This window comes from Thamnophis sirtalis, unplaced genomic scaffold (genome assembly GCF_051295495.1).
Source record: "Thamnophis sirtalis isolate CommonGarterSnake01/CBP01778 unplaced genomic scaffold, rThaSir2_p1.2 scaffold_6, whole genome shotgun sequence".
Classification (NCBI taxonomy): domain Eukaryota; kingdom Metazoa; phylum Chordata; class Lepidosauria; order Squamata; family Natricidae; genus Thamnophis; species Thamnophis sirtalis.
In genome coordinates, this window is record NW_028261386.1 from 44,570,332 (window position 1) to 44,587,997 (window position 17,666).

At 37.6% G+C, this 17,666-nt stretch overlaps 1 protein-coding gene across 1 annotated transcript in view; it reads right to left on the bottom strand.

Moving 5' to 3' along the window:
* The window catches only part of KCNH1 (potassium voltage-gated channel subfamily H member 1), a 220,384-nt gene that overhangs the window by 145,337 nt on the left and 57,381 nt on the right, over nucleotides 1–17,666 (bottom strand). Inside the window, exon 7 of the mRNA XM_087717743.1 lies at nucleotides 1,905–2,331. Within this exon, the coding sequence (XP_087573869.1) occupies nucleotides 1,905–2,331 (427 nt within the window). The remainder of the gene's footprint in view (nucleotides 1–1,904; nucleotides 2,332–17,666) is intronic.

Consider the following 17,666-nt stretch of genomic DNA (forward strand, 5'->3'; position numbering starts at 1 on the left):
ATTTTTTTATTAACAGGATACATCTACTGTTTTGCACACTAGACAAAGGGAACTTGTTTTCATAGTGGAAATGCTATAATTTGCATTCATCACAACTATTCCCTTCATATTCCTCCCAGCCATCAAAATGTATCCTCAACAGACGATGGATTATGCAAGTTACTCTGGCCACACATACTAAATGCTTTGAAGTTTTTGCCCATTTAAGTTCTACAAAAAAAATCTTGGATAATATACAAAGATGTATATTATTTGTTAGTTGCCTTGATTTCACTGGAAATATTTTATGTGATATTATTATACTTGATTTTCTGCTAGATGGGTTAAAAAGTGCAGAAACTTCCCGGAACAAAAACATCTAACCATACTGGAATTGCACAAACAATAGAACTTCACTGGACTACAATGAATTATTTGAGAATTGTGTAATTTTTTTTGTCAATGCTGATTAAAAGACTGGAGTTGATACGTAAGGGGTTGTCAGGCACAGAACACTGCTACAGAAAATTGAAAAGGTCAGGATAATTATGAATTAAAGCAAACACACTTAACTGAGACAGATGTGTGGCTTGTTGTTTTATATATGACACTATTTGGTGAACAGACTATTGCATACTTCCTAGGGCACAATACAGGAACCAACAGCCCAGAATTTCTACTGTTACCACAATCTGTTTTAACAGGATAATTTGGGCATATGTATTTAATATTTTTCAATGAAAAATTCTCCCTTCTGGGCACACATTTCCACCATCACTATCATTTCAAATAATAATATGATATACTAGTGCACTAAATGTTTGCACTTATAGCTTTCTTTAACAATATCTATGGAGATTTACTGTAAATTAATGCCAGTAAATTAAGACTGTCTCAATACATTTAGAACTCATTCCAATTAAAATATTTGATACCCACAAAAGCTTCTGTATCCTTGCCAGTATAAACTCAATTAACAAATTTACTCTTTTTTCAGGAAACCACATACAGTATGCATCTGAGGAGGTTGCTTCTTCAGTGCCATCATGGGCATGATTAATTCTAACATCTACCCACCAGACCTTTTTATCATATAAAGCATATTTCCTGTTATTTCAGCAAGAAATAAATGCTGATGGAAAGTGGTTACTAGAATTAATTCTGCAATATTCCAAAGTCAACTTACCCTTGTTCTAATCTGTTCTCTCAATATTTGTTGCATGCTTACTAGATTCACATACTATGTAATCAACTGTCAGTTAGCCACATGGTAGGTCACAGATGCAAAACATAAACAAATTGTCTCCCTTTTTCTTGATCATCATCTTTATATAAAGATATAAAATCGGACCATTCTGTGTTGGCTCTAGAGCTCTCCAAAACCATGCCCAGCCATAGGGACTCATCATGCCTATTTGACTGGCCCACCCCAGGAAGCTGTAATCCGGTTTCAGAGGAAGCTTGGATTTTTTCCCCCGAAACTCTGCTACACAGCTCAATCTTTTGACAGCTTGGAATGAACAGGTGACAAAGCAGGTAACTGAGGCCATTGAATGAATTGTTCTCATTACTCCACTCTTGGTTGCAAAAGATGGTGCATTCATCATGCAGCCAGGTAAAATATTGATGCTTAACTTCTCCTTGTTTGTTATAAAAATAAATTGGGGTGGAAATTTTGATTTATCAGGGAGAGCTGATAGTCAAAAATGATGAATAATCTCATTCCTTCAGCTTATGGAAGTGAATAAGATCCTGGGGGAAGGGAAAATTTAAATATTCCCTATAACTCCAATGTCTTGTTATTCCAGGGGATCCCCAGCAGACTTGGGAGGGAGGACCAGAAGGGTCTGTGAAAAGTTAGTGCAGTTTACAGAAAATCATACATTTCGAAAGACTAAATTAAAAATTAATACATTGATACTTACAGCCAATCATCATCATAGCAACAGCAAAGATCTTCTCTCCATCTGTCGTTGGTGCAATGTTCCCAAATCCAACACTTGTCAGACTAGTCATTGTAAAATATAATGAAGAGATATAAACAGAATCCTTGCTTGGTCCGCCTTCCCATTTTCCAGTCGTTGTGTTCAATTGATATGGCGATCCTATGGATTCCCCCAGCTGGTAGAGCCAGCTTTCATTTCGTATTGTGTTTTTATCCTCATTGATAACTTCATAGTCCCCAATACTGTACCAAATGCAGGCCAGCCAATGGGCTGCAAGACCAAAGACACACACCAAAAGAACTAAGACAGCCGCTCCATATTCAATATAGTGATCCAATTTTCGAGCCACACGACCCAGTCGAAGCAGCCTGACTACTTTAAGGGAACTGAACAGACTACTGATGCCCTAAAGGAACAAAGCAAAACAACCCATTAGTATTTAGTATTATTTTATAATGTAATATTTTCGTGAAGAATAAGTTGACTACATATTTACATGGATTCAACGTCCCATTACAGTTGCAAAATTAAATTTATGGAGATCAAATATGTAATTTACCTAAAGTCAGCTTTATCTTTGATACATCCTACAAGTGAGAAAGATGAAGTTAGATCCCAAATGTCAGAAAATTATATTGATTAGCTTACAGAAAAACTGACATGTCTTAATTTCCTTGGCAAGTAAATCGCTTCAGTTGTTTCAGCAGAACTTAAGAAAAATTTGGAATGGGACACAAGATGCTGAATGATTATGCAGTTATGTAGTCAAGGTTGTTCTACAAATCATGGAGTTATCCTCGTATTAGGATTTCCTATGTCCCTTTTCAATTTTGAAAGCATCCTAAAATATCCTAAAACTTTTAAGTATTTATTTAATAAGACGTTTCTTGATCACTCTATCATAAAAAATATTCCTCAATTTCTCTTAGAAATAGCTTTCAAAAAAACCTATGATCTACTCTTAAAATACATTTGATTTCACTGAATCAAGATAATTTCATAATGAAAATTACTAATGATACATTAGCTTTCTGCAACCTAGTATACCTGTACCCTCCAGCTATTTTGCATAATAAGTCTCAGTATTTTTAAGCAGCACTTTCACAGTACATGCAAACTGATGGTTAATGCCAGATTGAAGAAGTCTGCTTTATATCCTTATAATCAATAATTTGTACATTAAAGGAAGGCAATGCTATTTGGACTAATTGAAATTACTTCCTCATCATATTTCAAAAGGAAATATACTTCTGCCAAACAAACAACAATCTAACAATTTCAATTAAATGATTAAAGCAAGCTTAACAAAAGGAACAACAAATTAAGTATATAAAGTAGTTTCAGTGATGCCAGCAATTATTTGAACAAAATTCCTTTCTGAGTTTTTTTTATCAGCCCCTTTTTAATTTATATGAAAGGGATCTGGCAAACAAAAATATAACTGACTGAGCAGTTTTAAGAAATCATCATTGTAGCTTCTTCTTTATTTCTTCATTAATTATTTTTAAGGAAATATATGCCACAGAATCAAAAATTCTTTAGAATATTTAATACATCACAAAAATATATGAATTAGAATCACTTATACATATTTCTATACACACCTATGAAAAAGTAGATTCCCCTGTGAGCCATGGGACATATTTTGCACTGTAACCTCAAACAGACGGAAACACACACACACACTTCAGACAATGTATGAAAAACTAAGTTATAACAGCATTTCAATCTAACACATCCACAAGGTCTTAACATTTTTCAAAGTTACTATCCTTCTGCAAATGCTTATTCTACCTTCACCTCATTGTTAAATTCAACATAGGGTGGATCTGTGCTAAAATTCTATCTAAGGTCTACATGGGGCTACCCTTCAAAAGCATTCAGAGCTGTGGTTCCAATGTGGGGCCCATGTCCCACGGGGGGGGGGCAATTTGATTTTGAATGGGGGCAATTTCAACCTTGTTTAAACCAAGTTAATGACCTTTTAGACTTCCTTCATGTAAGTAGAGTTCACTTTTTGAATAAAGTAAGAATTATATGTCGGGGGGGGTGACAGCAGGATTTTAGAAATGCTGACATGGGGCATGGCCCAAAAATGGTTGGGAACCACTAATTCAGAAGCCACAGCTGGTACAGAATGCTGGCCATTCCCAGAGAAGGGACTTGCCGTAAACTCAGTCTGTCAAGGAATTTCAGCTCAAGAGCAGCTTTTTCCAGTAGGATCCCAGCCCTGTTGAACATTCTGATACCAGGAGTAAGATCTACCTCCACCCTTCTGGCCTTCCAGAAAGGTCTTAAAAGCTGTTTTTTTCCAGCTGGCTTGGGACCTGATGGGGGTGCTCTTCACCGGATGTGGTTGAGAGAGTAAGAAGACTTCACATGCCATCCATCCATCCCCTTGGTTTTAGTTCTTATTTAAGTCTTTCTAGTTTTAACTGTTTTTATGTTCATCTTTTTACTATTTTTAAGCCACCCAAAGTCACCTTATTGGTGAAATGGGTGACATCTATGTTTAATAAATAACTAAATAAAATAATGATGTCACCACTGAAAAGGCACAGTACCTAAAGTCAGCCAAAATTGTACTAAACAACATTGGCTTAAAGCAATGCTGCATGCATTAATTGTGGTACTGAAGCGAAATAGGGTTACAAAAGGCTTGTGCAAATCAAGTCTTTCTTTTTCCATGCCTCAATTAGGATTCAGACAAAAAGTAATCATTCAAAACAGCCCAAGGAGATAATACATACAACTCAGTGGTGAATATTTTTTTTTTTTGGCCACTGGTTCTGTGGGCATGGCTTGGTGAGGGGGGGGGTCGTGTGACTGGGTGGGCATGGCCAACTTTTTTTCACTTTTTAAAGCATTTTTTTCCTAATGGTTCAGGCGAATAGGCAGGAAAAATGCTTTTAAAAGCGGGGGTGAAAGCTTCCAACGATCGTGCAGTTCACAGCTAAGCTGTGTGATCCTCGGAAGCTTTTTTTTACTACTGGTTCACAGAACCAGAGACAATCGTCCCTACCGATTCGGCCAGTGGTGGGTTCCAGATCATTGTACCTGTTGCAACGGGACTGGGCGTCCACCACATGCATGCGCCAGCACGCACGCAGCATGGGCATGTGTACTTATCACCCGCGATGCTCCAGCTGCTCGCCGGACCATCGCGCAGGTGCTGTATGCTCTGTGCGCGTAAGCTTTGATCACTCAAATACAGGTAATGAGGGCGGGTGGGTGGGTAGGTCCTCCAGAACACTGTACCAGAATGGTATCCCACCACTGGATTTGGCCAAACCGGGCCAAACCGGGAGGATTTAATCCCTGATACAACTGCATAAAAGCTATTGCTGACAGTAAAACAAAAATGATTAACAGCATTTCTCAAACTAAAAAAAAGTCAGGATACCTCTTGAGGAAGAAGTTTGCAACTGAAGAACTACCCAGAGTAGGGCCTTCCATGTTGCACTAATCTAACCTTTCATAGTCGTAGGTCACACGGAGGTGCCAAAGTTAGTTAGTCAAAAGTAAACAATCCAATCCTGGATCAAGGCACTATTAAAAAAGGACTGGGCAGAAAGTGCACTCTCACAGAAAAGATAATTGCGTCTGGCCATTTACATAGAGGAGGCAGGACAAAAAGGCAAAATAAATTGGATTTTCATTGCAGTATAAATAGAACTGGGATTCTTTCGTAATGGTTTCATGGTTCTGCTACAATAAATCTGCTTATCTCGGTCTTCATGTCCTGAGAAACTCTTGCAGTATTTTGCCTTGCCAGCTGAGAAGCCTGATAGGAAGCATCTATAAAGCAGGAAGCCTATACAAAGAAGTAATCCAGTCTCCAGGTTGCCAAAGATGTGAGACAAGGCTGTATACCCTCCCCTTATTTATTTAGCCTACATGCAGAATATGGATCGAGGGAAGCTGGGTAGGAAGGAAATGAATGTGGGTTTAAAATTGGAAGAAGAAAATTGGAAGAAGAAACATCAATAATGGTTCTATGATAATGACATTACTCTGATAGCTAAAAATGCAAATAATCAGCAAGCTCTAGTAATGAAAGTCAAAGGGCACAGTGGAAAATGGGACAAGGATTAAATGTAAAGATCAAAATAATCACAACAGACACAGCCGCCAGTCCCAGAATAGGCAATGAAAATATTGAAATGATGGATAGCTTCTATCTTTGAAGATCATCTATCAATAGTAGAACCAGCAGTCAAAAATACACGGCAGACTAGCACTTAGTAAAGTAGCCATGAAGGACATGGGAAAGATATTCAGATGCCATGATGTGTCTTTACCTACAAAGATCAGAATTGTTCAGGCAATGATTATCCTGGTGACATCTGTGGAAGCAAAAGTTGGACCTTGAAAAAGCAAGATTAAAAGAATATTGATGTTTTTGGTGTTGGAGAAGACTCCTGAGAATCCCAAGGACAACCACGAAAACAAACAAATAATTCAATGAACAAATCAATCCAGAGTTCTCACTTAAGGCACAGATGACCAGGATCACATTATCATATTTCAGATACCTTATGCAAATACCTAGTATTTTGGAGATGTTTACAATAGCGTAAAGTTATAGTAACAGAATCTTGCAAGTCTGAATGCATTCTCCCTACCATCTTATCTTCATGACAACTAGGGAGAGTTCTGTCTGAGACATTTACTCAGCTTACGTTCTTGTTCTGGACTCAATCATCTTTTATCTAAACCACTATCTTGAGAGCGGTTATTTTCCTGCCCCTCAAGACCATTCCTGCTGCCCAATACAGATTGCTAAAAGTTGACACTAATAGGATATAATATAGCAATCAATGAAAGATCAAAATTGCTTTTTTTAAATCAAATCTGGCCAATTGTCTCCTGCTCTAAAGTAAACTGGTTTGCAAAAGAGCCAAATGATCAGTATCCTGCAAAACTTGTATGATTGCCATTTGCCTGACAGCCCTGAATAAAAATAAAAAAAATCTTAGAAAAATGATGTAGTTCAAGGATAATTTCATCACTACCACCACCCCTGAAAATTGCCTTATTACATTCCTGTTTAAAGGATTAGGACAGCCTCCTCCAAGAAAGCATTAATCATCAGCATAATTTAGCTCATCAGTCTCTTGCTTCTGCAAAAGGGAAGGAGCTCTTCCAGCTTGTCCATATCTGCAGGTCAAGGTGAAACTCATCCATTATGTTGGACAGCTAGCTATCTCAATTTCCACTGTACCTGCTTTCAGGTGATGCTCAGGTTTACAGCATGAGACAGAACATGTGCAAACTATTTTTATCATTAATATGTTTTGCAAACTGGTCACAGCAGGTTATAGGTTTTACACAGAGGTCTTTTTAAGTCAGGACAAGGACATAAAATCCAAAAGGGAATATTCAAGCTGGGAAAAGTGGTTTCCAGCAGGTGCAGTTCTTGTTCATAAACATGTTGGCTTATTTGCAATCTAAATGTTGATTAGTATCACTGGGATAACTAATTTTCTGGCACTTCTTGACACATATACAATCTTATTTGTTCCCAAAGATTGCTGCTAATATTTTTGTTTCAAATGAGATTCAGGTGCTCACTTGAGATTAATCCTTCAAATGATGTTCAAAGCATAGACATGCTTAGGGCTAGAAACTAATCACATGACTGCAATGGATTGTCTATAATACACTAGGTCCATTCAAACTTGTTCCAAACTTTTATTTAACACTTCCTGTGAGCAGTGGTAGAAATAATACAGGAGGTGGCTTTGTTCTTCAAATGCTTGCAAGTTTGGGTAGCAGCTGAACTATTACTAGCAGAGACTGGGCAACCTATTGCTGCATGTTGCCTCTGCAAGATTTTCACAGGACCCATAAAGAAAAAGATGTGCTAAGCCTCCAGTAACTTAGTGGATCTCTTTAAGTAAAACACTCTTCATAACTGGAGATTCCATTCACATAAATGTTTCTCATCTCTGTGTTGGTAGAACAGATTGCACAGCTATAGGAAGCCATACTTATAAGAGCCGCAGTAACACAGTGGTTAGCATGCAATAGAGCAGGTTACTTCTGCTGACTGCCAGTTGCCTGCAATTTGGCAGTTCAAATCTCACCAGGCTCAATGTTGACTCAGCCTTCCAGCCTTCTGAGGTTGGTAAAATGAGGAACCAGATTGTTGGGGAAAATATGCTGATTCTGTAAACCACTTTGGGCTGTAAAGCACTGTGAAGCAGTATAAAAGTCTAAGTGCTATTGCTATACTTATTGCAATGAAGTTGTAATAAATTGTGAAAATGCTTTTTCAGTGGAATGCATCATCCTCTAGAAAAGCAGAATCAAAATACCAGATCTGTCACTTGTATAAGGGGTAAGAGAAAAATTTTAGGCTAGCAATCTTGTATCAATGTGCCAAGAAATATTAAGTAGCATTTCCCCTATTGCACTGTCTAAATTAAACATAATGTCTATGGAGATTCTCAATCATCCAGGTCATGGTTGGCCCAAAAGTGGTTTTCAAAAGGCAACTGGACTTTCTGGGGGGGGGAGGTGTTCCCTTAAAAACATTTAGCTTCTCATCCAAGAAGCTTCTTCAATTCATGTCAGAACTAAACTGAACCGAAGAAGCTTCTTGGATGAGAAGTGGAATGTTTTCAAAGGAAAAATAATCCCAAAAGTCCAGTTGCCATTTGGAAAACAACCTTTGGGATGAACAGTTTCATAAAGTGTGACAGAGATTCCTGAATGAGACTGCTCTCAAATTCTGAAATTGAATCTGCTGCCATGCTATAAAGATGAAATAAAATCCAGCAATAAAATATTCTGGTGAATCAAAAAGTTTAAAAAAAAAGCAGGCACCAAATCACTGAACAGTTTCTCCTGATAAACAGCCTTTCCTCATGCAGGTAATTCTAATTTCTCACTACTACTGATATGGCTTATTCAATCATTCCAAGTTGAAGCTACTTGTTAAATAGTCAGTCTGGAGAAGTCAATTTATATTGAACCACAAGGCTTATTGTATACCTTGGGGGTATCATTATTTGTCATCAGCCTAACATATCTTACAGGCCCATTGTGAAACATGTATGCTGCAATGAGTTGTTTTCAAGAAAGCTGTAATTCAAATGTAATAAATATAACTGAATTATCTTCAGGGGAAAATATCTTCTTTTTGCTGTGAAGTTCACCAAACTGCTATTACTTGGTCATTTTAGTAGATAACTATACTGAGGCCTGAGGGAAGTGACCGTAATATCTTGGTAAGTTAGGAAAGGGAAAAATTTCCATATGGTCATGGAGATCTACAGGTGGAGATAATAGAAATAAAGTCATTAAGAATCAGGCCATGATGTCATAGGGCCTGGGTTGAATTCTATGTGAATCTCAAAAAAGCCAGACATTAAAAATCCATAGGTCAGGACCAAGTCTGTACATTAAGCATTTTGAATTGATGTCCCCAGGTGTCTTATACAGAGGTGGGTTCCTACCTATTTGGTCCAGTTCGGCTGAACCGGTAGTGGTATTCGGTCCGACCAAACTGGTAGTGGTATGGTGGCATGGGTCGCTGTAAACGGCAAAGACCCAGGCCTGCCACGCCCCTGAACCAGTTGCCTAGTCGTCACCATCATCGCTACCATCTTGTTTTTAAGTTCTGCGCATGCGCAGAACAATTTTAATTGAAGCATGCCCCTGGTTCGGATGCTTGGCAACTGGTTTTGTATTTATAATGGTTGCAGTGTACCAGGGTTATGTGATCACCTTTTGCAACTTTCTGACAAGCAAAGAATCTGGGAAAGCCAGAGTCACTTAACAACTGCAGTGAAAAACTCATAAAATGGGGCAAAACTCACGTAAACTTAGCAACATAAATTTTGGGCTCAATTGTGGCCGTAAGTCTACTTGTACTGGAAATCCATATCACACTTATTTTAGACGCTACCTAGTATTATTATTTATCTATAAATACGAGTAAAATTGAATTCTAATGTGCCTTTACTATGGCTTGAAACTAGGCTTAATAGACGTCCTTCTCCTAAAAACATTTATCTTGAATTCTAAGATTGCTATCTACTAACTGTAATTGGAAATGGTAAAAAGCAGAGCTACATATTCAATGGATATAGACTGCAAGGCATTATATTTTGGGCAGTGGGTAAATATGTACAGCTCACTCACTAAACTTTATATCCAATTTTAATAGATTTATAGTATGTGCATATGGGATATGATGGCTTAAGCCCTGTTAATTCCAAATCTCTCTTCCACCATCTAATTCACTCCTGTCTACAACTCTTGGGGAGAGCTCACTAGATTTATTACCACTAGCCATTTGACTATGGATAAATTGTTTTTCCTGTGTCTTACTGGAGAAATGCTAAGTAGCACCACCTCTTCCTTCCACATTCTTATCTGGTGGGAATGTGTATATTAATCGTTAAATCTTTTTTCCAGAATGAGACTGTATTACCTCACTAAAAAAATACTCTTTTTTTAAATAGAAAAATCAGAGAGCCAGAGATGAAGAAAAAGGAAAAGGAATTAAAATTGCTTTCTAAAGAAGTTGACTTTAGCTACTGTATTCAGACCCAAATTTCACATGTTGAAACGCCAAAACAAATAAACAGCCCAGTCCATAACTAAAACACACCCTATATTACAGCTAGTTTCACTGATTCTACTTGCTATATGAACTCACAATGTCATACACAAAATAACATCAGGTCACAAATTCCAGCTTTATCCTTGCATTCCAACATCTGGATATTTAATCAGAAACAAAAGTCAAAATGAAATACATTTTTTTGGCCACTGGAAACAATCAGAACTCATTATCTTATTCCCTTGTTAGAGTGAGAGAGGTAGCAGTCCAAGCTAATTGCTACGGGTCAATCACTTTTCAGAAAAATCATCCATTCCAAAATGTAAAACAATTTTGAAACCACAAAACTACTCAACAGGAAAGAACCCTATCAAAAATGAGTCAGAATGCTGCCCTTCCCCAAGATTCTGAGCAGAGAGTCAGCCTTCCGTTAATTAAATTAAATAAATGCTCAGTCAACACACACAGCACAAGGAAAGCAAACTATTTGTCTACATTATTTCATTAACACCTACTTTAGCAGTTTACAGGCATTAAGCATTTTAAGTGCAGCAGGAAAAGCAAGCTACTGGGGAAAAAAATAAGAGAATCCTAATTATCTAATGTAAATTGCATCATTTGCTATGGGAAGTTTTTTCCCCACTGTTAACAGCCAAGCATTGTATTTGCTTGGTTCTGGCATATTACCAGAAATGAGAGGAGAATGAAGTACAGAAAATTAAGCAAGAGGTGCAAAAAAGATCCTAGCAAGACGAGGGCTTGTACTTGATCCATGGCAGTCACCGGAATTCTTTTATAACTGCTTCATCATCATCATCATCATCATCATCATCATCATCATCATCATTATACAATTGTATCACAGCGGCCAGTTGTTTCGCCGGATTTGGCATTGGTTACTAGTCGGGCCCCACCCAGGGGCCTAGGACGTTGTAACGTATTTTCGTAATATGCGTGCAGATCCAAGCAGTGCGGCTTTTTGCATTTGACTGATGGTGATTTTGTCAATTTTTAACTGTTTTAAATGTAATTCCAGTGCTTTTGGAATAGCACCCAGTGTGCCAATTACCACTGGAATTACCACTGCTGGTTTGTGCCATAGTCGTTGAATTTCGATTTTTAAGTCCTGGTATTTTGCGATTTTTTCATGTTCCTTCTCAGCCACCCTGCTATCACCTGGTATCATCATCATCATCATCATCATCATCATCATCATTATTATTATTATTATTATTATTATTATTATTGCTTTATTGATTAGCCTATAGGCCATATCAAAGCCATAACAGCTTCACAATTTTGCAACAGTTAATCTATTTATCAGATTCCTCCTGTCCTGGGAAATAATTTCGTGCAATATTTGCCGCATCAGCAAAAAAAAGGACTGATTTGATTCTTACTCCCACTATATTGGAGGCAAATTTTATGTTTTCTGTATTTAAACCATGTCCACAAACACTTCTACCAACCCAGTAATCACTGAACAGGTCACTAATATCTTCCTTCAGCAGCAGACATACACAACCCAATATCAGAAGCGGGTAACTTCCCTGGATGAACAGTTGACTAAAACTGTGGAACAAATGGCACAAAAGTCAGATCTAGCAATTACCAGTTGTCACAAAGCTTATTTACTTATTTAATATGGCCACTCATCTCACTTGCATAGATGGCATACAGTTAAACCACAAGTAAAGTCATAATCTTCTACCATTAAAAACAATTAAAAAATTTAAAAAATTACATTTAAAAATCAGTAATAAAAAGGCAGAGAAGAGTGAACTTTAACAATATAACCATTTAATGCGCTGCATATTTCCTTATTTCCACTATCAATCTGGGAGTGGTTGCTGTATCTGTGGTCAACATTTTGGTCTTTTTCATATTTAATTTTAGTCCCATTTCTTCACTGACTTCCTTGACTTTCATTACTACAGCTTCTAATTCATCTGCATTTTCATTCAGCAGAGTAGTTTCATCAGCATAATGCAGTTTATTGATGTTTCTTGCTCCAGTTTTAAAACCATGTTCATCTCCTTCCATCGAAGTGGATTAGATAGGCATAATCCAAGCCTAGTTTGTTAGGAAGTCACTTATACAACTTCAAAAATGGGAGCATCTAAGATTTAACTAAGACTCAGACTTATTGTATTTTGCTCAATATCATAATTTGATTTTTCCTATTTTTCCTCTTACTACTGATTCTGGCTGTGTCATATATTTTGAAGTCCTGAGTGAATCTGAATCTACAGGCAATTTTACGAATTCTGTATTTGATGAAATGTAAGTGCTTCATCTATTCAGAGAATAAAACCAAAAGGAGCTTTAAATCTTTTGATGGTAGATTCTTGCTTCTGAATATATAGACACTTTTCATCTCACTATTTTTGACCATTATGAAACCTTGCAAACTTCTCATTTTAATGCCTTATAGTTATCTAGTGGTGTATCAAATATGGTGGCCAACCTGGGGCTAAAGGTCTAGAGAGCCCCAGTGTGGCTTTCAATTATTAAACCAATCCAATCTAATCATGGTCCTCTGTCTTGCATCCATAGAAGAATCCAGTCATTTATAGAAGTCACCATCAGGGGCAGGGGCAGGTCAGCATGTGAAAATGAGTTGTGGGTAAACCTGCCTGACAAGATACTGGCAGACAACCTCAAGTGTACTTACTCTGGTGCCTTTTGTGTGTGTATGTGCTTGCGCATGCGCTTTCAAGTCAAGTGTGTGATTTGTGATGAGTAGCTGGACTAGACTCTGTTATTGCCTCCTGCAGTTTAAGGGGAGGTAACTGGTCCAAGATGTGCCTAGAATTCACAGTCTCCCAGTTTCTAGCCTTACACCTTAACCATTACACTACACTACACTACACTACATTTGCTGTCCCTGCTGGTGCCCCTTCTCTGCTGAGAGATTGTGTGTGCAAGTCACAAGCACCAGAATGGGTCCCTTCCTTCAAATATAGCAGCTAATTGCTTTACTGATTGATGGGCATCATTTGCCATGCCTTGCCTGACAGATACATTTATTCATCTGCGCTTATCTTTCAGTATTTGTTCTTTTCAGAGTGTTTCAAAGTAATTTTAAAGAGAAAAAAATGCACACAAACAAACAGAGCATTTAAACTATCCTTTAAAAACTGATTGCCAGAAGGGAGAGATTAAGCAAAAACATGGACCAAACTGCCTCCATTCGTTCAAACATGAACAAAATGACATAAATGAATTGTGTGCATTTTTTAAGAAGTCACAAACAAACAGAAGAGACAGGAATGAATTGAGGACAGCTTTGTCCATAGTTAGAAGAAAGATTATGCACCTTCCAGCCATGGACATCTTCAGGTGGATGAAAGGGAGAAATGCTATCTCATATGAGATTATGTAAATTGCACAAGGGTGTCGTGATTCAACTGATGCAAATTATATAACTGCATAGTTTGTGCTGTGAAATCATGACAGCATTCTGACAGCACAGTGGGTTCTAATGGCATTACTGCTGCTTCTTATTCAGATGTGACTCTTATAAAGCACCTCGGGCAAGTTAATAGAAGTTAGGGAGGAAGAAGAATCAACCCAGAGTTGATTATAACTTATAAACAATTTATGCCTACCAGTGGACATTGCCTGATAATAAGAGATGTCATCTCTTTGGTGGGTGTATCGCACACATACACAAATACACCCACCAAAGAGATGACATCTCTTATTATCAGGCAATGTCCACTGGTAGGCATAAATTGTTTATAAGTTAAACAACTGTTTATAAGTTATAATCAAATCTGGGTTGATTCTTCTTGCTCCCTAACTTTTATTAACTTGCCTGAGGTGTTTGTGCTGTATTCTAGTGCCAACTATAGCAATATAAAATGCTGTGCTTGCTGCTGCAGAATTCTATGCTTAGGCGCAATTAGATTTTGATTTGTTTGTATTGCACACATACACAAACACACCCACCAAAGAGATGACATCTCTTATTAACAGGCAATGTCCACTGGTAGGCATAAATTGTTTATAAGTTATTTTCGGTTGCCACTGTTTTGCTTGTGTGGCTTTTGTTCTGTTTATATCTCTATATTTTACTGTTACATTGACACTTTAAACTCTCTGCCCAGAGTCACTTTCACAAGATAGGTGAACATACAAATTTAATGAAATCAATAAATCACTCCAAAAAGCAATTAATGTTTAAAATTAAAAAGCGTAATATTTTGTATTAGGCTTCTTAAAAAGCGTAAATCTTACATGTATAAAATGCAAAATAAAAGGCCCCATCTAATACGTTCTTGCACTTGACAGGATGTGAGCAATTTTAAGACAGCATAAAAAGCAGGGACTATATATTTCTCGAATCAAATTAAAAGTGTCAAACCCATGATACATTTCAATGCTCGCATTCTCAAAGCACTTTTTGTATAAACTGAATATAGAAACCCGTTTCTCATCCTAATGCTCTTCACTGGCATCTTCTGCTTGGACTTTGTTGCTCTCCTTTGGCTATTACCAATGTTTAACAGAAGCTGTTTTTGCTTTCCTTGTTCTCGCTCATCTCTCACATTTACTCGGCCAGCAAAATCCTTGAGGGACTCCCCCATAGCATCATTACAGGACTAAGCAGGCGCTGAACCTGAATCTTCATATGGAACTTCTCTCAGTCATATTCTTTCAAAGCAAAGGAATCATATCAGTTGATGAAGAAATAGTAAATGCAATCAGTAATATTTACTCAACATGCTTAATTTGAACTATTGGATTTAACCAATTTTCTCAGTTAACACCAGATGATAACATCAGCCACACAAAAACCAACCCTAATCTATAAGGCATTAAGGCTCTAAATTATTTGTTTAAGCAAGCATGGAATCATATCCATTGTTTCCTTCTACTGTAATGGGAACAGCATGATATTTCATCCAGAGTTGCTTCTACATTTGAGGTAGTTTATAAATGAATTAATAATCCTTCTTAGCGCATTATTATTTCTCTGATTTGTCTGGGCAAGAAAATGTTATCTGCCACTAAGCCTAATAAGAATGAAAGATGATGCTCAATTTAGCAACTTCAGCAGGCCATCAAATAGTGTGGCTCATGCCAGGACAAATAAAGGAAAACTACAGTTTTAAAATTACATCTTGGCTGAATTCAAATGTAGTTATATTTAGGATGCATCCCATTTGACATAATCAAGAAATTCAACAACCAGGAGGCAGGCACTTCACTGGATAGAGAAGTGGGTAGAAAGGCAGCAAAGCCATGTCTAAGTGAATTGGTGAGTGGTTAGTTCAAGGTTGGGAAAAAGATGAGCTACATAAAAGAAGGCTGCAAACTCATGTTCTGCAGCCTTCATCTGGCATGAAAGGCCAATGTGTGAATCAGCTAGGCTAGATGCCTGGCTGCCAGTTGAATGCCTACACAAAGAATCTCTTTTTCGTACTTTCTTGATAGCATACAGCTCAATCAGAAAAATGAGCACTAGACCTGGCAATGATTCATCAATTTTGAGACATGTTTGGGCCCTGCTGAGCACTGTAAAAAACTATGTTAATTAAAATTCTTTTCTGGAATGGTATGGGGTCTGCTGCTTGGGCAGGGAGTTGGACTAGAAGACAAGGTCCCTTCCAACTCTGTTATTCTGTTAAATGTGACCCATTAAAGTGTCTTCAGTTTACTTCTGTTAGAATCAGTGTTGGGTTCCTATAGGTTCAAACCGGTTCGGCTGAACCGGTAGTGGTTTGGTGACCTGGGTCGCTAGAACCGGCAGCAACCCAGTCCTGTCACACACCCGAACTGGTTCTCCAGGCAGCACCATAGGCACCACCATCTTGTTTTTTGTTTCTGCGCATGCGCAGAACATTTTTTATTGGACCACAAATGCGTGCGCATCAGGCCACATACGTGACATACACATGAGCAAACTGGCAGTAGTGCCTGCCGGAATGCACCCCTGGTTAGGATCTTTGAGTGGCTGACCTGAAAAGTTAAAATTTTCTCAAGAGGGATCAGCCTCTTTGCGTATCAACTGGATTTATTGTGCTGGACACTGAGGCCAAGTTTGCAAATTACATGATATATAATAACTCATAAGGTCACTCCCCCATACACATACATATCCCATATGCTTTATATTCCAGGATTCCTGCAGACTTTATAAATGGTGAAACATTTATAAAAACAAGGCAACTGGCAAGACTGTGCTAACATCCTTTCTGAGTAGGGAATGATTATATCCAAACTAAATTACTCAGCTTATACCTGCTGTTCCCTTACAGTGCAAGAAAAAAAAGCCAAAGGGAACAGAGTGTGATTTTAAGGTCCTTAACCATTTGATTAGTATGATTGAAACCATTTCAGTTCTCCCTGTAGTTATATCATATTCTATCTTCTTTTTTGTAAAATAGAAGTATTACACAATATGGCTAAGAGAAGCAGCCTCCAGATTTATTTTTAAAAGACATTTTCTCCTCTTTCCACTTACTTGCCAATAAACCATATTTTTAATTCATTTATCTGATTATGTTGTCTCAAAGTCTATTGGCACTGGTTCTAGCAATTGTACAGAAGCTGGAACAGGAAGCTCCTAGGAAGAAGAAACTGAGAGTAGCAGAATCTGCTCAAAAATTCAAAATAATAAAGTCACTGTTTTCATCCCACATGAATGCACAAACATGAATGCAGGATTTCAACAGCGGCTCTTCCAATCATTTTCCATAGAAACTCTCCTCGGGACTTCTGTCATACCCCTTAAAAGACTAAAATCTGTGTTTTTTTCAAACTGCAATTTTCTACATCTTTCAGAGTATATTTCCTTCAAAGCACTGGATTATGGCAACTGGAATCATTTTTGTCGTCCACACTAGTCGTATTCTTTAATTCTTGAATTCAAGCTTGAATTCAAACAACCAGTTAGTCTAATCTGTGATTTAGCATGGCTTGGGAAATATAACCATACTTTAGTATGTTCCATGTACTATACTATTCCAGTAGGCCATATAATGATTTATTTGTTTCAACACATTTATCCATTTACTGCTGCTTCTATGCCAACCAATTCTCAAAGTCTCTGAGCAACTACATCCACAATTAGCATTGAATAAGAAGTGTGATCAGCCCAAAAAAAAAACCCTCCTATAAAAATACATGAACATAATTGCATCACCAAGAAACACTGA